The sequence below is a fragment of the Lonchura striata genome, chromosome 1 (genome assembly GCF_046129695.1).
Source record: "Lonchura striata isolate bLonStr1 chromosome 1, bLonStr1.mat, whole genome shotgun sequence".
In the NCBI taxonomy this organism is placed as follows: domain Eukaryota; kingdom Metazoa; phylum Chordata; class Aves; order Passeriformes; family Estrildidae; genus Lonchura; species Lonchura striata.
Genome location: NC_134603.1, coordinates 88,925,171 through 88,947,487, shown reverse-complemented (window position 1 = coordinate 88,947,487; position 22,317 = coordinate 88,925,171). Strand labels below are relative to the sequence as shown.

Here is a 22,317-nt window from a genome sequence, read left to right as displayed (position 1 = left end):
CATGTACAAAGTGTGCCAAGGTCCCTTTTGGAATTGTGTTGGGCTGGGTCAAGAACAGCAGAACCACACCAAACAGAAATTAACTGCCTTACCTGGTAGCTGTCCAAGCCCCTTTGCAGTTTGGTTGATCTGGCAGTCACCCCACCTACAGAGACTGAAAGAATTGCTTCTACCATGAGAGGCAATGTTCCTGAATGCTGCACGGGTTTCACTGTCACCTGAAGTCGGCGAGAATGACCCTAAGCAGAAAATTGAGAGGAGAGAGAAACTAAGAAAAAAATTCAAAAAGTAATTTAAGCATGGATAAGATGGGCAAGGAAAAGATACACACCTGCCTAAGCTGGAAAATTCCCCCTGTGTTTACATCTTTTGCCTGATGGAGTTCAACTGCAGTGTATTCACCCATCTCATTCAATTCTTGTATGGAAATCCACATTTCTATTCTTCGAGTTACTTCATTCCATCTAAAAAGACATCCCCATAAGAACTCATGGTTGCCCCAAATTATTTATGCACAGCTGGTCTTACAAAACTTTTAGAAAGTTGATGGAAGCACTCATTTGTAATTAATTTGTACCTGTCTCTCAGTGTCCTAGTTTTTGCATGAAGAGAATCAACTTCCCAAACAGAGCTGCCATTGCCAGTACACCTGTGACCCCACACCTCAATAGCAAGAGCTCCTTCTGAAATGAACTCCAAAAACTCCTCTGTGACATTCACCACATAGTCCTGGCAATGAGAAAAACATATAACATTGAACCATAATAAATAATTGTATCTCCTCAACCTACTTGTAAGGACACACCAAACAACTAACTGCTGCCTGAACAACCATACAGTTTGCATCACAAAGCTCGACTCTGGACATGAAAGTTACAAAAATCTCAGCAATTCATGCTCCTGCATACCACATTTCATCATAAAAGTGATGTCTCAGCCGCAGTGATTTCTTTTAAGCTACTGAGCTTACCAAAGAAGTATATAATCAGCTGTCATTATATAAATGATAGATTTCTCCACACATTAAAGGTAACATCCGAATTTAAAAGATCCCTAATCAAAAGATATTTTTCTTTTGCTACATTTTGAAGAAGTAATGAGGTGAAATATTAAGGCATTCTTAAGCAGAGTTAAAAGTCATTAATTATAGCACTTGACTCCTCATTCTTCCCCAAACAAAACAAGGTTCAGACTCCAAACAGTTTCTCTCAAACATACAATCCTCCTGGTAACACTATTTCATAATAGAAATATTTACCTTACAGTGAGAGAAGGTCACTGTAAAATGAGCATCTTTGCTCTGAGGTGAAGGCACATCTGGATCTACCACTGGTGCTGCTACTGTTGACTCGCATTGATCCCAAAATGTGTATTGACAAAAGACAAAGTTGGAGAGATTAGGTGGCAGTCCGGTTGCTTCTTTTATTTTTACCTGAGGAGACAAATCAGATGTTGTCAGGAATATGACAGTTTCTTCTTCATCTGCAAATTGAAGACCAACAGCCAAGAAGTTTTAAATGACAGTAAGTATATTTCCATTTAGGAAATCTGATTTTGCCTATCCAGAAATGTAGATGTTAAGGACTTCACCCATGTACATGTTTGTATATTCCTTTCATTTGAGGAAGCTGATAAGCTCGAGTGCAAAATGAAATACTTCATCACAGAGGAAATTAAATCTATACACCACTCATAGATATTCTTGATCACATTAGATGATCAAACTACAGGAGATAGTTATAGGGAAAAACTGTTTCCCCTCCTGTATTGTCCTCATAACACCAGTATTTATGGTGCGGATTTGCATCTACTGGGAACTAGAACAAATTAAATGAGCCACTGGAAACCACAGACTGGCTACCCTCAGCTGGAACAAGAAGAGTCCTGTCAGAGACTTTTCAGCAAGCAATAGCCACTCACCCTACAGGAGAGCTTTTTTGCTCTGTGAATAATTTCTCCGTTGTTATCCATGACTTCCAGACTCCCACTCTCACTGGAGTTCTCAGACGAGTCATCTCCTTCTACCACACGTTCTGGGACAGACCCAGTGACACGCATTACTTCAACATGCAGCCGCCCTGCCACCTGAAAGCAATTACACAGAGAACATACAAGGCCACTTGAAAAACACTTATTCACTGGGGAACAGGACAGCAGGCACCATTTGCTTGCTAAACCCCAGGTGCACAAGGAGCACAAGAGTCCTGCAGGAGCTCTCTGCGTGCCCAGCCCAGCCCTACCTCGCCCTGCTGGCTGATGATGGGCACGGCGTACTGCAGCTTCACGTCGTAGAAAAGGCACTCCAGAAACACGTTGGCAACGCCGATCAAGTTGTGGTTCTCCTGCGCTTCATAGAAAGGATCACCTCTCTTGCCAATCAGCTTCCTTATCTGTTTTAGAGATAATGAAAGAGATGTCACAAAACCACCAGTGTGGGAAGAGGAGATCAAATAACCTCATAGTATTAAAAGGTAGTAGCACAAAAATTACTCCACTACCCATCTTTGTTCCTTCCTGTTACACAGGCAGAGACTAGAATCATATTACAAATTTGAAATGAAATCTTTGAGATGAGACATTATACAATCTTTTCTTTACGAAGGGATATAATAATATGATGACCTGCATATTTTAGCAATGTCAAGGCAAAGCAGACTTTACCATGAGCAACCACAGTAGTCATTGATTTCAAGATGTTTCACCTTTTCTGCTCTGTTTATACTTCTTAAATGAGAGGTCAAACCATCCTCAGGTTGTGCTGCTCTGGCTGCTGGCTACCACTACAAGGGTAAAGGGAAGGTGCAGGATGATTCCTACTTAAGTCAAGTGTTCAAATTACTCCCATAGAGCTGAGATCACACCTGCAGCATTCCCCATACAGCCACAAATAATTCATGCAGATTCCTAGCACAATATGCACTCCTCAGTGAATTTGTTAGTTCCTTCCCTTCCTCTCCTCTTCTGTCTTCAACACATGCATTTGACCTACGTGTTTCTATGTAGCACATAGAACACATGCATTATGGACGACATAGGTCATGGAAAGAATGATCCTGGCTCAGGCAGACATAATGTATTCAAACATGTGCTATCAGTTCTTACTAAAGTCAGCAGTAAAATCATCGTTGTCTTCAATGGGCACAGATGAAGTGCTTGACCTCCCCTGTGCAATGATTTTAGAGATTCCCATTGTCCCGTCCAAAGCATGTAACAAAGGCACAAGAGTTGTTCAAACATTTAAGAATTATTCTTGATACAAGTAATTTAGGTGTTTCCTAATAGCCACAAGAAAATAAGATATATTTCCTATGCACTTCTACCTGGATACTTAGATGATGTCTTCTGGAATACCAGATATCATATCTCTCTCTAGTAAACAAGGAAGTTTTTGGCAAATTTCATGCTTATCTGCTAAGGCTAATGTGCTACTTTAATTGTCACAAAACACCACTTGGTTTTGACAGAAATGCTGATGTAGACTAAGTATCTTCAATTTATTTCTTCCCTGCTTTAAGGCTGGGAAATATACAAATGAAATTAAAGACTATTTCATAGTTTAAAATAAAGTTTTATCACACTAGTATGTTCTGCACCTTAAGCAGCATCCTTGTCAGCTTTGACACATTAAATAATTTTATTTCTAATGCAGCTTGCTGCTTCCTTTCAGAGCTGGTGGTCATCTGCATGCCAGGTAAACATATGCTCTTAGTGGCATTGTGAGTCTCAGCACAATTATATCTGACATTAGCACACTTTAACATCTGAAAACACAAGTGAGATAGGACATACCTGTGTTTTATTATGCATGGGGATTTTGAATATTTAGTATTAGTCATACTGATTTTGTTCTGGGTTTTTGTTTGGGTTGGTTTTTTTTTTAATATAGTACCCTATTCTTTCATATACAAAGTCATTGCACTTGTTGTCTATAACAGATTAAAAAGGATATAAAGAAAACAAACTCAATCTTTGATCAATTTTAAAAATATATAAATTACCTCAGGAATTTTCTCCTTCCATTCTTGATAGAGGTCTCTCATGTCAATCAATTTGTTCTCCAGTTTCTCAATAGTCCACACTTGGGTACCTTTGCCTTTTCTTCTCACTTGAATTGCAGGCTCACTTACTATTGCACCCCTCTAAATCAGAAGAAAAAACAATCAGTGCAGCAAATGTGCATGTAAGTAGTTTAACTCTTCACTCAAACTGCATTCCTAGAAAGGAATAAAATACAGAACATACAGCTTCTCTCTGCATGCCAGTCATGCTACTTCCTCAGATATGGCATGGCCTATACACATCTCTGAGCATCCAGATCTCTTTATCCTTCTCAAACATGACCATTCCCACAGGAATATTAACACAATCAAAGCCCTTAGAATAAGCATATTATCCTAATTGGTATTGTATTTACAGCAGCACTGTAAAACCCTTTAAGACATAAAATTGTAGGAAACTGTAACAAAACCCATTACTTTCTTCAGACATAACTAAAATGCAGGTTCTGTAGGAACATATACTTCTGTTCATATGCATTGCACATATGGTGGCCACACACTTTAAAACAGCAAGAGCCATACTTAATGCTCCATTGCCATTTTTACTTACTCACTTTCAGTACATTAATCAGGCAGCACTTCTATTTTGTCTACACATAATCTAACAAAAGTAACGTTTTATTGCCTCAAGCTCTACAAAGTTTACTCACAAAGCTATGTTTTCCAGTATTCTTTGTTATCATTACCTTTTTGTTGGCACTGAGGTTTTCAGCAGGGATCTGAAGTGTTACTTGATAATCTGTTAGCTTACTCATTTCTTCTGCTAAGAAGTTTGCTTCTCTCACCAGAGTATTTGCCTTTACTATTTGCTCTCGAAGTTTAGCCAGGCTCTGTCGAAACAATTCATCCCTGTGGTGCAGTAGGTAACATGAAAAATACACAGAAACCTATTTCTATTATTGGAAAGCTGCAAGTAGAGGTGCTAACAAAGACTTTTCTGAAACAAGTTTAAGAGGAAATGCTGAGCAGCACTGTGTCAGTGAACACAAAACACTCGCACAATTTTACTGACGGAAAGCAGTGATCACATATTAAACAAACAAATTACTGTTGAGGCACGTCTAATACGGAGATGCCCAAATAAAAGGTCCCAGTAACAGAGGAGCTAGTACAGTGATGATTTGTTTAAAGCCCTGAAGACATTTCAAAATTTCAAGAAAAGAAATAATTGCAGCTGTCTTTGCCTTTAATCTGGAGTCCTGTTCCAAAGAATCTACCAGTCCCAACATGCTAGACTTCATCTTGATAAAACCTGTTCTTCCTAAGACCATAATGTTAGAACCTGCATTCACTGCAGGCCACAGCTCTGTATCACTCCAAGGGATCTGCAGTGACCACAGACCTCCTCCCACTTACTCAAGCATACACATTAAAAAAATATAAATAAAAAACACTTAAATCCTATTTACCCAAGGTATGTTTTAAGTAACAGATGGATGAGCACAGGTTAAAGTCTGTGCACTCAGTTTCTGGACAAATTCCAAAGAGGTTTCTCAGGTCTGTCTGAGCAAATCTACTCTAACAACACCTGGCAAACCTGCTATGACACACACTACACATACACCTGTGTACTAAGATATGCCCTCACCTGGGATTCTCATCTTTAAATTACCTTTTTAAATGATCATGATTATCCTCTGAGCAAAGTTCATTCTGCTTTTCTTTGTAATCTCAACAGCACTTTGTGTCTCATCACTTTATAAAGCTCAACATCAAACTTTGGATATTTCAGTCACCAGCTCTCCCCTATAGCCTTTTTATGTTAAGTCCTACTGAAATATGGTACATGTTGAGCACATACACTTCTCATTTCTATGAATCGCCTTAAATTATACACAACTCTAGGAGGAACAAGGGTCTTCCTATGAATACAGCCAAAGTTTGCCTGCTGCTAACATGACTCTCAGTCACCAACAGAATTCTAGTTGAGTGGCTATCTTTTTCCAAAAAATCCCAAGGAATTGATAATTCAAGCTGCACTCTGACAGTCCCCCGGTACCACAACCGAAATGGTAAACAACCAGCAGTGTTAGAAGCAGCCCTGAATTTTAGTGCTTTCAACATGCCAAAACATGCAGCTTTGTCTCTCTCGCATACGCCAGCCTAGGTTTGCAACAGTGGTGGGTTTTATTGGGCTGAAATAGCTGCTACTATCAGTGAGTTTTTAGCAACTTCCTCCATATCTCCTCCAAGCATTAGATGGAAAATTCCTTTTCCTCTGCTTCTGGTTTCTGTTATCCAGGCTATCAAAATTAAATAAGCAATTCCAGACCAGAGTGACACATTCCACAGTGAGCTATAATTCTGGATTCACCCGGCAAATTAAGGTACTCAAAAATTAATCACAAGTAAGTATTTGATACTGAGAGTGCACTACACCTACAGCCACTGTAAAACAACTGCCTAACTTGGGAAACAGAAGGCAGCTTTTATCTGTATGTGAGGGCTGGAAGAGCCACTGGATCCAACTACAGCCAGTCACTTCCTTAATCTGGGACACCAGCATCTGAAAAGCTTTTTGGGAGGCTCCTACACCAATATTAACTAGATTCTTGAGAAAGGAATGGTTTAAGACTATAAGGCAAACTTACAAGTAACTCAACCAATTATTATGGACAGTTCTTATAACAGTTGCATTTTTCTGCATACAGCTGTGCTAGAACCCTTCCAAAAAGTTAAGGAAAAAATAAAAAGGATTTTTTAATTCTCACTACATTAAACATCTGACAAGCTCCACTAGGGTATTAATTGGAGCAAATACTCATTGAACATGAAATCCTGAAATAACTGACACTCACCACCACCCCAACAAATAAAATTTGTCCAAAGTTACAATGGGTTAACTTTATGCCAACAGGATTTAACACCAGGCCAGGTATCATGTGTCCTTCCACAGTCAACAGAAAGTGGGAATACCCCCTGTGCAATGTGTTCCAGCTGATCTGACAGATACAGCCACATGACCAATCTGATACCTATCAAATTAATTTTGCTGGCTGATCCAGTAGAGCTCAGCTTCATTTGCAACAGCAACAGAGAGACAGCTAAAAATTGCACCAATCAAATCCCCTGCAATCTAGACTCTCTGAACTTTTACACATATTTCATATCCAGTCTTCCCATTCTTCCTAGGATTTCTTGACCTCTGGCCAGTTGGCTGGTAAACATCCTCTCAGCAACATGTTGCCATGCTTTTACAGCAGAAACCACTCCAAGATTTTTTTCTGGTTTATTTTTTAAGATGATCTGTTTTTTTTTCCTCTTTTTTCAGCAGCCAAAACCTCTTCTAGAACTACAAATAAGTAAAAAGCATACCTAAGAGGATCCTCTGAAGGACAGGAAACTGATAATGGGTTCTTCCAGAAAACTGCTTATTCAATGGTCACCAAAACATTATCAGACTCTTCATTAATTGCTCCAAAGAGAATCCATTCTCCTTTTCTTTACAATGCAGCAAAGTACAGGCTTCAAGCAGTTCAACAGTTATACAGAGTAAAGCATTCACCCATGAAATTCAGAGGCAAAACTTCTTGTTCAAAGCACAGCTCCTCCTCAGAAACATCTAACAACTACTGAGAAATGAAAGCTGGTGGAACACTTAGTCTTGATATCACTCCAGATTCTCTTTTTTGTGATTACTTAGTTATTGTGTTTAATCTTAAGCAAATCAATTACCATTTGCTCTTTGCAGCCCCCAAGGACAGGCAAGTTTTTTGCTACTCCCTTTTCCCTTCTGCTGCATCTTTCTAGAGGTACTGCCTCCCCTACCAGTAAGCCCAGTTCTCTGCTGCTGCAGTATGTTATCAATGATTTCTTGAGGACCTTGCTGTGCCCAAAGCAGTTCTAAATACAAAGACCTCCAGCTAATGCATTTCTCACTCTGCACTCCTTGTGCAGCCCTAAAAGAGTCTGTAAATCCCAACCATGACTCTGCAACATTTTACATTCAGATTCCAGTGATTCTGTTTTTAACTTTTACAGGGGCAAACAATTATTTTAATTAATGTTGAATCATAGAACTGCTTCTCCCTACACTTGCCATGAAAAACATTCTAGTCATCACTGGTCAACAGTTAGCTATTTGTTTAGGTTTTTTTCCCAGGCCGAACTGGGCATAAATTGCAAAACAAAATCTTGCACAAAAACTAAACCAAGATCTGTTCTCTTCTATATCTGACACTCTCAACTGAAAGCTGCAAAACAATCTTCACTATCTTGGTTTAGATCCCTCTTGTAAATTGATTTGGTTTTTTAATAGTGAAGAATGAAGCAAAAATAATTACATAAAAAAGAGCACGCAAACTCACTACATGTAGAGAAACAACCACGGAGTGAATAAGAACGCTTCTGTTTTAAAAGAAACAGATGAAATAAATTTATAAGAAACCTGTTAGAACATCTAGGCATTCTTCCTGCTAAATTAGCCCCATGACAGAACACTCACTGGTATTCAGAAAACTTAAATCATCCTGGTTGCTGCCCCTTGAACTTCTCTCCATGGAGCTGGCATCCTTCTCTCCTCAATGACAGCAAGAGCAAGCTTTTTCCATTGTCAAAATGCAGGCACTCTTCTCACATTTTCCTAGACTGCATTTCAACTGTTCCCACAAACCTCATGATGGTCTTTCACAAAGGCCGTGTTCAGGAGCCTGTTATTCCTTTGCAAAGAGGCCGATTCACCTCACAGCAAGCCTTTAAAACTTCCTAAGAAGCTCAATGAGAGCAATTCTCTGCTAAAGCTGGGCTTACTTTTAGAAACACATACGTAAAAACATATACGGTTCCCGATTCTCTGTATTTTTTGTGGGTTTTTTTGATTGCAAAATATTACTGCTTTCACTGTATATGGACAAAACACAATACTCCTTACTGGACTCTTTAGTCTTAGCTGACAAATTTACCTGTCTGCACTATTCTTTTCTTTTTTTCATGAACTAAAACAATAATTGCTACACCAAACATTTTATAAGCAGGTTTCAAGTTTAAAAAAAAAGAAAAAACAAACAGACAAAAAGCAAACCACAGAAAACCAACCTATAATAATGCTCAAAAAAAGCTAAATTTTTATGCCTATTGTGTGTTAAATTTTGCACATGTTAAACATCACAATTCAGCCCTAAAGAAAATGCTAATGCTTTGGTGGAAGTGCAGATCTTATTCTGTACATCAACTCCACAAAAAGTGTGGATTTTGGATGCAAGGTTCCAGCCACATCTTTCACCATTTGTAGTTCTTACTACTTTGTTTAACTCCGGAATTCTCACCTCTCCTCTGTCCAGAGATTGACTTTCTGCTGTGCAGCCTGAGCAGTGTAGGCGAGCCTGTCGCTGCCGTGCGGGTGCTGCCTTTCGGGGGAGAGCTGCTGCCGCAGCAGCTCCAGCTCGCGCTCGTACATCACCCGCTGCTCCTCCAGAGCACTCCGCTTCTCCTCCAAGTACTGCTTCTCCAAGATCTGGACCACATTTTGTACTGGGTCTAAAAAGAAGGGAAGGGGGGAAAAAGAGGAAAAAAACCCATAGAAAACGTGAGAAAATGTCATTTTGGCATTACAGGATACCTATTCTTTAGTTGGTAACAGCAATCAACATGCCCCAGGAGACTGCAAACACAAATTGCATCCTAAAGCAGAAGCCAAATTATTAAATATTGCATTAAATAGATAAATCCAAACTAAAATTAAAAAAAAACAAATGGCATGCAAAAGGCTGAAACAACGGTTGAGAACTGTGTCTATTACACATTTAAGTGCTATGTAGTTATAATATATTCCAGAATCCCAGTAGGAAAAAAGAAATGGATGGAAAAGGAAACAAATTAAAAGAAAACAAAGCAAAACACAAGGGAAGATGATGTTAACCAAAGAAGGAAACAACTTAAGGAAGTAAAAAGCAATGTACTTTCTCTGTTTTGGCAGAGAATGAAGCATGTTGGAGAGCTGCAGATGAAAACCGAGACAAACAAATGGTCTGGCTGGTCACACATCACACTGCACTAATGTGCTGCACAGCACTGAGGCAGACAAAATATGTCCAGGGGGGACCTTCTGCATTTAGCTTTACAAACCACATTTCATCTCAGTATCAACACAGAATAAATACCTGTTTGAATATTCTATCCTGAAAAAACTGCTTGTGGCAATCAGCTAGGGATAAATCTGAAGTGCATTCAAATTAATGAAATATTAATCTCTCTGTTCCCGATCTTAGGTCCAATGCCAGCCTGTGCCTCTGAAAGAGCCATTTAATAGAGCAAGCTCTGTGTACTACCAGTATATATACTTGGTTCATGCACATATCTCTGAAAGCTCAAATACAGCAAAAAAAGTGGTTTGCAAGAGGACCATCTAGATGACTGAGTGACAGCACACCACCCAATAGATTGCTGATTCAGAATGCCACAAGAGGAAGGGAGGGGAGTTCTGAAGCTGGAGTGCTGGACTGTTAGAGAAAGCAATACTGCAGCTCTGTGACATGCCAGGATTTTCAAATGCAAAGAACTTTAGCTTTAAAATAACTGTTTATGATACCTCTTTTATTTCATTATTAAACTGAAAAAAAAATAAAAAAAAGGAGTTGCTGCAACTTTTAGGGATGCCAGTCTATTGCAAAGGAGGGAGAAAAATAAACCTAGATTTAATTACACTGTCCCATTTTGTGACTAGAGGTGTGCCACTCAAAAAAAACCCCACAAAACTAAGAAACACATCTGTGTGATTTAGTTATAAACCATCTGCTCTTTGCTTTTTGCAAACACTTCAAGTTGCTTCCATGGCCTTATTAATGGAAGAAATCACTGGCTTCAAACCAAAGGCATAATAAATACCACCACAATGGTAAATATAAAGCACAAAGTTAAAAATCAGTCAGTATAAATAGCAACCAAATAGCAAACTAGTGATGCATAAAAATGTCTTAAAATAACTAGAAATACTACTTTTTAGTACATGACATTCTCAGAAAGAAGTTAGCTATTATTAGCTTTTAAACAGTTCAACAAAAAACCCTGACTTAACCAAGTTCTAAATTTCTGGACTACAAACCAAGTTATTAATCTTCATCTGCACCATCATGATCCTCCTAACTCCTCCAGATAACACCATGCTTTGCTGCATAATTCTCCAAAACAATTTCAGTTATTTATAAGAATGTTTGAGAAAATCAGGTATTACGCAGATGATAGAGACATGGAAGAAATTAAAATCCCTCCATTGTGTTTGCAAACACAGGAAATTAATCTAAGGCTGACTCATTAAGATGAGACTTTCCTAAATGGCTCAAAGAGCAGCTATGAGTTCAAGAAGCAGATTTTTTTAATAAAAGTAAACTTTTCAGCCACTTAGATTTACATGATCGCAACAACCATAGGATCAAATTACACCATGGTAAGTATTTGAAACAAAATACAAGAATCTAGTATAAAACTTTCCAATTGCAACATAATCCTGTACTGCTTGGGAAAAAAAGAAAAAAAGGTGGATTCTGCTTGTAATGTAAAACAAATTCAGTCTTAGAAAACTTTTTAATTTAGCTTTTGAAAGAGTTTACTAAGAACAGCTTTATAGCTGTCACAGGAAAAAAAAATATAGTGTGAGTTATAAACTATCTAGGTAGAATTTGAAGAAATAAGCAGTCAAGATTTTTTACAATTCAAAAGAGCTATAATAGTGTTTAAATTAAACACCATGTTCTGCAATTTTGGATTCCTCATGCAAAGTCAAATAACAAAGGAAGATTCTACCCAGTGTCTGCCAAATACACAGCAAATTTCATACAGCGTTAGAAGTTCCAAGTCCCAATCCTTTACATATTTATATGACAAGAGTTCAATGACCCTGAAAAAATATTCATATGCAGTTAATCCCCTGCAAAATCATACACTACTTACACAGAATATAAAAATATATTTTTTTTCATAGAATGAGCAGCATTTATTATCTTGCTACAATGTCATTTAATTCACATATGGAATCTGTTAATCCAGTCACACTGATGCTGAATAAATTCCCTAACATTACTTGCAAGTATATTTGTCTAAGCAGGTTAGAAAAGGGTTACGACACAGGCTGCTTTGCTAAATTTTATGAAAATCCTCTCCCTGAACTGTAACAGTTTTGTTTGCTAAAATGAGAAGCTGCCTAACCTAATCACATTGTTTACTTAACCACTGCACAGTATACAAGAATAAAGTAAACTTCTTTGATGCATTCTGTGTTTGACCAGCATCACAAATTAGCAGTACAAAGCTGATCTGACAGAATCCCACAGAGAAAGTTAACATGCTGAAGGAAGGAAAAAATCAGGATGTTTTCTTTACAGCAGTTTTCAAAGTTACACGTTTTTCTCAGAGGTTCTTTGGAGCCAGATGGAGTCTGTGACACTGTTGTAGTGGTTATATGCCATAAAAACAAATGTGTTTGCGCCCTAGAGAAGCCAGGATATTTATTTAAAGAGGATTATAATTCTCAAACAAATCCAGGGGGAGGGAAAAATCCAAAAACCAAAACAAAGGAAAACCAAACCCTCTTGCTTTTGGGCTGTATCTATACAAGATTATAAAATAATTATCTAACCAAATTTTTCAAATACCTCTTCATTCCCCCTCTTAGGACTTCCCCAGAGAATATGTATAATAGCATTAACAGTCTTCAGTCATTTAGTTATTTCTTCCTCCTTACTCATATTTATTTTTCATTTTAAAGAAGAATAAATAAATGGTACTGTAACAAAGCTGCTTCACTTCTTACACAACAAACTGAAAGCCTGTGAGAAAAAAGGTACTTTAGCTATACCACTGAGAAAGTGCTGCTAGGTTCTGTTTATCTAACTTCAAATCAAAAGAGCAGGTTATGATCTTCACAGTCACTTGTTTTGTCAGCATTTTATTATCACTAACTACTCCAATTTAGTTAAGCAACACCTATGTGGGAGTGAGCAGAAGCAGCAGAAACTGGGATGTGACCCTTCTGAAACAGTGTGATGACTACAAACACTTGTTCTGCAGTAGGGAAGAAAGAGCTTTAAGGAACAGCAAGGTCCGAAACTGTTCTTGACCAAGACACAGAAAGCAACCAACCAAAACAAAAACTGATTTGGACCACAATCGGAAAAGCTTACTGAACTAAAATGTAAAGACACTTGGAATGTTGTGAACAATTGTTTCAATCAGCTGGATAACATATGAAAACCAAAAATGTGACCCACTGTTCAAAGAACACTGACTCATTATAGACTGATACACTTGAGTCAAATCTTCAGTTAGTAACAAGCAGATCAAGCATCAATTAATGCTTTCAGACTTTTCCAGCAGCCTCATGCACAAGCCAATTGAGTTCAAAACCTTTGTCCCAGTTTTGGCACAGATATGGGATGGTCTGAGGCCTTAAAACAGGCAACAGAGTCTTCACAAGGGATGACAACACTGAAGACCACCATGATGGCAGATTCATCTGAAATTCATCTCCTGGTATGAGTGAACCATAATGAGATTATTTCTGTTATCACACAGAAGTTTCATATCAATTTAAGTGACCTGATCCTGTAACTCACACAAGCAACCTCATTAAAAATTAAAATGTAAAAAACCTACAAAGTATTGCTGTATCAAATACATGAAAAGATGAAGAAAGGAGGACAGAAAACAATGAACCACCATCTATTGTGTCTTCTTGATCAGGGACCAAACCCTAAGGTATTTGCCTCTCTTTAAAACACCTGCACAAAGCATTCCGTAGTTTACCAAGTTTTTCAGCATTTCTTTATACTCTATTGCATCACATGAACTATAACCTGCCATCTGGAAATCATGAAAAAGCCATATTGTTTTATATACACCATACCATTATTTTATCTATATTGTATCTTATTGTGTTGTTCCAAAAAAGCATCACAATTTGTTTTAACAAAGATGAAATTAAATATTGAGAGTGATCAAGAGTGGAAAAACAAGCTGGTATTTGCTTATTGCTTTGTTAACATTTTAATGTTTTTTTAATAAGGTTTAAATGGTGTCAGTAACATTTGATACAAAAAGGAGGATGAGCCATATATGGTGCATCTCCCCCTTTTTTCTATAGTAACTTGCAAAACCAAGGACTTAGTAAAATTCAATGATCATTTCACAGGCATATGGTTACAACTCAGCTGCACTATAAAAGAGAGCAGAGGTACAGATAAAATCGTGTCAGGGCACAAACCAACTACTAACCCGTGTGTGTATTTATACCTACGTGTGCATATTGTTTTTACATATATATATATATATGCATATATATATGTATATATACACACATATATTTGCACACTTTATTCAACTATATCTAACACTAAATTTATTTAACTATATTTAACATTGTTTCTGTACAATATCTTATCCTGAAAATCCTCCAAATACCCCTGGAACAAGTGTATTGTTTGTTTTACCCAGAAATTGAGTTCCAGGCTGAATTTGTTACACAGTCCAAAAGAACATTTTTATCTGACAGTTGCCTTACCATTGCTATTCAGTGTCTTCATAATAACTTCCATTTGTGCAAACTCGTAGTTGTAGTCTGGCTCTGAAGAAGCTTCACTAGCTGCATCCAGATCATGCTCTCCTAAGGAAGTTTCTTTCTCAAGGTCTTTCAGCCAATCTCTGCGTTTCCTCTTTGGTAAATTGATTCTGAGTAAAGATGGAAATTTAGTTTATAAAAAAAAATATCTAGAACAATGAAAGGAAAAAAATTAGACTGGATGTAAAATGGGTGGAATATAAACATCAACTATTACCTAAAAAAGTGGTTGTTTCCCCATAATATTCTATCTCCATGCCATAACTGAGTGGCTGAACATACCAGTGCACCATTTACACAGGATCTGAAAGAAAAAAATACAACTCTGGTGAAATCTTGAAAATAAAAGATTGAAGAGCTGTTTCTCCCATCTACTGACACTCACTTGTATCATATGGTACCAAACCAGCTAAGTTCTCATGAAAGGATCAATGGGAAAGTTACTGGTCTGATTTCTATTGTCAGAATCAGCACCTTTCTCCTCTGGCTTTGGCTGGTACAACTCTTCCGTAAACATACAGATGGGGTTGATTTTGCTTGCAAAGTTTTCTTTAAATGCCTGTTTCTCAAACTGGGTCACTGCCTGTTTCTTATAAAGTCCTGACATAAATGTATGCAAATCCTACTGATAGAGTTCTCCAAGATATAACTTAGTCAACACTGAGTTGTAAAACATGCTGTTAACATATTCGGCATTCACGCGCAAGAAAAGATTCTTAGATCCAAATTTTATTCTTTCAATAAATGGAGTCTCTATTATTAACAAGGGTCTATTTTTGTGAACATCTGGTATACTGCTGTATTTCTTTGTAGGTTTCTTTGTATTTAAGTTTCAGTCACAAAATGGGAAAAATTGAGCTGTTGAACTTTTGCATGTGTGAGTCACAAAGCAGAGCATTTTATCTGAAAGGGGAAAAAATTTCAGTAAAATGAAAAAGGCTTTTCAGATACAGCACTCTCATTTCAGCAGTCTCTCTCATGTAAGTCAACACAAACACATAAGCATTTCATTTTAAATCACATCTTTATTTAACTTTTTTCAATGAAATTCTGGTAGCTAAATTTCTGTTGCTACTCATATCTTAAGAACAGTTAATTAAGCATTGCAGATCAGCCATGAGTAAAACAAAATATATTTTTTCCACTGACATGTGCCCTTGTTCCTGCCAGTCAAAATGACTGATTTCCAGTACAGTAACTCTACCACCACAAGCCTGAACCCCATCTGTTTGAAATTTTGTACTGTAGGCTGCAAATGAAAAATGCAAATGCATTTTACTGAAGGAAGAATGAAAGAAATCAGATTTTTTTATGTGTATCTCAAACTTCTGTTTCTCATTCTAATACTAATCTGTACATTATTTAGATACTCAAATTTCAGACAAGCAGCATGACTGTTAACTAGGACAAAGGTACTGCTTTATCACATGCTATTGGAGATCAAGTGACAAAGACATTTACAATTCCACCCAAGGAGCCACAGTGGCCCTGGGATGAAAAAAGATTAAAATACAGAAGTAGAAACAAAAGGTGAAGTGTTACTTTACACTGCAGACACAACAGTAATCAAGGATTTAGAAAATAATTCAGACCTTTAAAGCACTTCTTCCTCACAAAATATTGAACTTTACAACAGGAACTATTCAAGAGGCACCATTTATTCTCTGCCATCAGGACATAGGCTGCAGTCCCATCACACAAGCCAGGACAGCCAGCAGCATCTCAGGGATTTCATTACAACCCAAGATACAGACAGGCAATGGCCCCTCACTCCTACCAAATACCTTCTCTAGATGGATTATTCCGAGCCATACCATGGATAGCCTGTTGCCCTGCAGAGTGGGTGGGTGGGCATTCACACATGCAGGGAAATCTTAGTTTTAATCACCAGATTTCCCTCTGAGTACCTGTTTAAGTCAACTGTATTGAAAATACTCATTGATCAGAACATAAAGGTACTTCTGTATGTGCAAAATAAAAATGTATGAAAATCACTATCTGTCAAAGAAAAGCAAATTTCCATTTCAATGGAAAGTGCTGCTGATCTTCCTTACCTTGCATTATCTTTTGGTGTGAGTGTAACTTCTCCATCTAAAGCAATATCAATCTCACAGTGTTCTGGCTGGATTCCTATACCAAAGAGCTGTATATCCTGAGAGGTATCTGCACCAACTCTTGTGTGATCCTAGAAAACAAGCTGTTACTAAGAGACAAGCAAACCACCACTGTTGACATAACTAAGAAAATATTAGCTGAAGTGCTGAGACTGCACAGTTTGTGTGTCTGTCCAGCAGAAATGGTGCCACAGCAGATCTGAAGACTGCAACAATTACACACAAAGTGTTGTCCTGCCCTGAACTTCATCTTCATACAGTTTTAGCTAAAGCAAAATAAAGCGGTTGACTCACAAATTCTGATTTGAAAGTATTCTCATATTATACCTGCATGCATACATTAAACACAAAAACCAGAAGAAAACCAATCATGTCATATAGGTATAATTAAGAGAACAGCATGGATAGTAAAATAAGATACAGAGTTCCCTGCTTTTCAGAAAACAGCTGTAAGCTATACAGCAACTCAACTAAACATACTATTCTCTACATAATTCTAAGTCACATTTTATGTTCTGCTGAAATAGTTTATTTTGTTAGTGTTTGAGAGGTTGTGTTTTATTTGCTAATGTTCAAATACTGAAGCCCTCCTTCAGCTATCAAAGCAGAAGAGTAGCTATAAAAATAAGACAAAATAGTCTTTCATATATTATTGACAAGCAGCTCACATTTCCCTACAAACCTACTAGGTTTGTATTTGACACTTCTTCACTCTAGCATGGGAAATGCAAAACAGAATAGTATGAAAGCTAACGACACTGGGAAAATAGATTTCTGCAAATTTTTAGCAGTGTTTTTCTTAACCCCCTCTCTGATAAGCTTTCCTGTCATTGAAGACCATGTTATTCTTACTGATTACTACTGAACATCATCTCTTTATGATTAAGTCTTCACATTTAAAGCAATTCCTAGCTCACTAACAAAAAGGAGCATCTACTATGAAGCTCCTGCTTGAAGTTCAGGCCAGAAGACCACTGGCCAGGCACATCCTGTCTGGAAAAGCTAGAATTTGATTTTGATCTCAACACTGGCCCATACTGAGCATTTCTCCTGCTGTTGGCAATCAGGAGATCAATTAGGAAAACAGTGAAGCTGAACTGCAGGGAGCTGAACTGAAGGGAGAACAAAAGCCTTAACAGTAGGAGGAGGCCTACCCTATTTTGCTGCAGCAAAAAAAATCTACATCCCCCTGAGAAAATTAGAGCTAGAAATTCAAAGCAAGTGTCCTTCCATTCTGTGTACATATCCTGTTCACAACCTTACCTTTAAATAGTAAACCAAAAGCTCATTGAGAGCAGGGTCTGCATTCAAGTTCACCAGGTAACACTTGTCATCTCCAACCTTGATACCTGAAGACTCGAGGGAGATTCCCATGCTCTCCAGCTGTCTTTGCCTCTCCTGCCAGCACAAAAATAGGTTAATCTTGCCTGCTGCAATATGTAGGGACAAGCACAGAGCAACTAAAGCTGAAGATGCACGTGTTGAGTATGCATTCTGTATATCACCACCAGACACAGGTACCATAAGGTCAGGAGAATTTCTTTTTACACACCAACCATAAAAAGTTAGAAGTAATCCTCAAACATCTGCCTCCCCAAAATGGAGCTTAATTAAGCAGTCCTATTAAATTTATTAGACTTACCTACACAGCTCTATTGAGTTTATTAAACCTATATATTTAAGTAACACAATGTGGCTTCAAGTCTCTATGTTAGTAAAAAATGAAACCCAGTTCAAATTACTTCAAAGATAATCGTAGTCATAGCTGATTTAGAAAATAGCATGCCACAGTTTAGGCTTATTCTTTTGCAGTTTTATTATTAATTCAGCTAAAGCACTTACTTGGTCATGTGAGTTTTTTGTTGTTTTGTTTTTGTTTGTTTGTTTGGTTTTGTTTTGTTTTTGTGGTGGTTTTTAGTGGGTTTTTTTTTTGTTTTGGTTTTTTGGTTTTTTGCTGGTTAGGTTTGGATTTTCCCCTCACCCCTTCTTTTCTTTTTTTTAAATTTATTTAAACAGTGTTTGTACCAAAATATGCTTCTGGAACATTAGGACTAGATAGAGAAACCAACACCATTTATTCTTCAAGCTATAGATGGAGGCAATGATGGAAGAATACACTAGAATCCAGAAGGGTTTTTTAAAAATAATAATAAACAAACATTAATGACTACAGGTACACATTTTCCTTTTCTGGTAAGAAATCACTAAAAGCAAAAGTAACAAATACCATCCACAATTGTGATCCCTCTATAATTCTTCAGTGCTTAGTCACTTCAAGGGAAACACGTCCATGGTCCCACTGCAGTCTTACAAATAAATGAGCTGCCCAAACATACTTTGATGTTTTATTTTAAAATCAAATACTGGCTTTTATCAATACTATCATGACACCACTAGATTAAGGCTAATAAAATCTAGACTCTAAAGAATAACCAACAAACAGATGAACCCACCCCAGAAGCAAGGGGAGAAGAAAAAATTCACAGACATTTTAATGCAGTGGTGGGAAAACATCATAGTCCACTAAAGTTCATGAAGCTCAGCTGACTACTACTATATGAGTATCTGGCTTTCCTCCTAAAAATTTCTGAAGTACCTGTGCAATTTCTTCTGTTTTCCTTAGCTTTTCTTCCCAGGTGACTGTCAGCTCTTTTATTAGTTTTTCTGATTCTTCCAATTTTTCCTTCAGTTCTGGTGCCTTCATGGCCTAAAAGGTAGAAATTAGCAAAAAACCTCAGCTACTCTTACTACTGTGACATCTGCTTGCACAAGGGACTTGAACACAGCAACATAATATCAAATGAAACAAGCATAGAGTTTTACTACGTCTCCAAGTTTTTCAAGGTAGAAGAAGTTGAAGAAATAGGAAGAAGAAGAAATAGGAGGAGAAGAACAGAAGCCACCTTTGTTGGATCCAGATCTCAAGTAGCTGAAGATTGACATAGCTCCAGAGCTCATGGTAAGAATAAAAATCTCTGGGCCTGGCCACTCAAACTTCATTGTATTAAAATATGTGAATATTTAAAAACTTTAATTCCTAGCTGTCTGAAGTTCAAGTGCAACATCTTTTTTCCAACAGTAGTTTCAAACACAAATCCCTTTAGACATTTAGCCTTCCATCCTATCCTGGTTTTTTAACTGTTCTTAGAGTTGCATTAAAGCTTTCAGATTGACCCTGCTGATTACCTTCAGAGGAAGGCATGTTCTGGAGCTAACACAGGCTTCTCATTTCGTAACAGGAAACAAAAGGAAAGGGCTTGAAGATGTCCAGTGCCAAGTAACAATTCAACAGGTTGGCCTATAACCCTATATAGCTGTTTTTAACAGAAGGTAGATGAGAAAACACTTAACAAAATAATTAGTAAGACTTTGGACACCTTCCTACTGATTGTGTTCAGCTGCAGCCTGCCAATATGCTACAATACTGTTTTACAAATTAAAATAAGGGCTTAGAACAGGGTTTTATTTATGAAAAAAGTGAATGGCTCCCTTTCCTTAAAGATTTTCCCATTTCACTCTATAAGGAAGTGTTCACATGAATAACACTATTCTTTAAATGATGAAGAAATTTAAACACATTTACCCTCAAGCACAGTGCTGTTCCTTTTCTATCAGTATTTTGTGTCCTTCCGGAAAAGATAAAAAATATTTTCCAACAGTTTAAGCACCTAATTTGTTCAGATATCTGGGATACCAAATAAACTATCCTACCTGGATACTTACTATAGTCTTCAAATAGAAGTATAAATCTAAGATAAGCATCAATCACACTGCGTCAACTATTAAGGCAGTGAAGCAAATTGTTGATGGTTTTAAGTGTTGCATTTCTGACAATTTTTAATAGATTTTCACAAATGTCAGAGAGAAACATCCCCTGAATTTTGTTGTCCAATAACAGATTTATGACTTTTTACACTTTTCCATCTGACATTATATATACAGTTCACCAATGCAAAAAATAAATAAATTTGTTAATAAGTGAGTCTACACAATGAAGATGTAATCTAATCCTTATCTGTGCTGCATCAATTATTGCTTGGCCTTGAGTTCCTCAAGAACTGAAAAGAGTCACCATCAGTACAATGTTGTCCTCATTTAAAAGTTATTAAAGATAAGCATATATTATGTTGGATTCAGGATAAAAGATAGAGTTTTGGTTTTTTTTAAAAAGGAAAGAAGAAAAAAGGATGGGTGCAAGACTCTTGCTTTCCACGTTTTGTAAGAAAGCTGGTCTTCCAGAATGTGACATTTGAGAAACTCATTTTGCATTGTACTGTGTATAAAGTTACCTCAGCTTGTGAGAGCTGTTCTTTCAGTTTCTCAACTTCTTCACGTAATTCTCTGATGACCCTAGCATTTGGGTCTTCATTCACCACAGCATGATTAACTATCCTTTTGGCTCTGTCTGCATATCTCAGAGTTGAGAGTGTTTCTTCATAGTTGTCTGCTGCTGGACTAATTGTGGCTATCATGGCAGTTTGGCTGTTTCCTCCTAAGTTGTCCTGTAGAGCAGTCACAGGAAGTTCAAGAGTTAAAAACTGTTCTGAGACTATACAGTGTCTTCACAAAGAGACTTAAAATACTTAATAAAGGCATTGAAAGTACTATTTAGGCACTGAAATGTACTCTGGATATAAACTAATCTGTGTGCTCCATAAACATTTCTACTCACCTCTACAACCTTCGATTCTATTACAACTGAAAATAGTCAAGTAGGGATTTTGCACTGAATTAACACAAGATACACTTTGCTGTCCATATTACTTGGAATAACATAGCTATGAGAGTTCCTTTACTCAATTCTTTAAAAAAGATGGGAAGTCTATGTGCAGAGGCATATTACAATAATGCTACAAATGAAGAAGCTGACATCTTGTGAACATGGTGAACAGAAAATATAAATTACCTTGAGAAGCCAAGTGAGTACAGAGTCTCTGTAAGGCACAAACTTGTTTTTCCCCTTTCCTGCTGCCTGGTCAGCAAGTGATGATATAACCAAGCCCAGTGTTGAAAGTGATCTATAAATGCAAAACAGCAAAACAGCTTTAACACATATTCCAAATGCAGATTTAATAAAACACAGAAAAAACTGATTGCTCTGTAGAACTTCACATCTAATTTTTAAAATATCATAGAATTTAAGTTGGAAATGGCCACAAGAGATGAGCTAGACCATTGCCCTGCTCTAAACTATGCAGTGTATTTCTTTAAAGTTATATATTTGGAGGAAAAAAACTGGCATCAACAGTGTTTCATCATAGGTGGTACTAAGATCGTATTTCAGAAAGACTGAGACTATGTTGTAATAATTTAGAATAGTTTGAAAAGTCTAAAATAGACTGCTTCAGTATATGAAAAATCACTGCCCTTGGTTAGACAATACCTCTTCTCAGAGGATAAGAATCCTTCTGATTTGGATGCAGTCTCATGACAGTGTTACAAGTCATGTTGGCAGCACAGCGGGAACCCCTGGCTCGGGGAACAGTGGTTAAGAACGCTGACTCAAATGCCAACTAAAACAAAACAGTTCTCCAGCTATAAGGAGGCATCCTCAGAACAAATCCAGCTATGGCCCAGGAGTACTCATCTGCCTGGTGAA

At 37.3% G+C, this 22,317-nt stretch overlaps 1 protein-coding gene across 3 annotated transcripts in view; it reads right to left on the bottom strand.

Annotated features, from left to right (window-relative positions):
* KIF13A (kinesin family member 13A) overlaps positions 1-22,317 on the bottom strand; it is a 101,369-nt gene that overhangs the window by 19,247 nt on the left and 59,805 nt on the right. For all 3 annotated transcript variants that reach the window (XM_021553345.3, XM_021553325.3, XM_021553332.3), the window contains exons 10-25: positions 21,625-21,736; positions 21,008-21,220; positions 19,315-19,425; positions 17,982-18,116; positions 16,659-16,789; positions 14,822-14,908; positions 14,548-14,714; positions 9,323-9,533; positions 4,745-4,907; positions 3,999-4,139; positions 2,241-2,390; positions 1,921-2,085; positions 1,259-1,432; positions 578-729; positions 332-464; positions 93-239 (exon numbers count right to left, since the gene is read on the bottom strand). In XM_021553345.3, the coding sequence (XP_021409020.1) occupies positions 93-239; positions 332-464; positions 578-729; positions 1,259-1,432; positions 1,921-2,085; positions 2,241-2,390; positions 3,999-4,139; positions 4,745-4,907; positions 9,323-9,533; positions 14,548-14,714; positions 14,822-14,908; positions 16,659-16,789; positions 17,982-18,116; positions 19,315-19,425; positions 21,008-21,220; positions 21,625-21,736 (2,392 nt within the window). The remainder of the gene's footprint in view (positions 1-92; positions 240-331; positions 465-577; positions 730-1,258; positions 1,433-1,920; positions 2,086-2,240; positions 2,391-3,998; positions 4,140-4,744; positions 4,908-9,322; positions 9,534-14,547; positions 14,715-14,821; positions 14,909-16,658; positions 16,790-17,981; positions 18,117-19,314; positions 19,426-21,007; positions 21,221-21,624; positions 21,737-22,317) is intronic.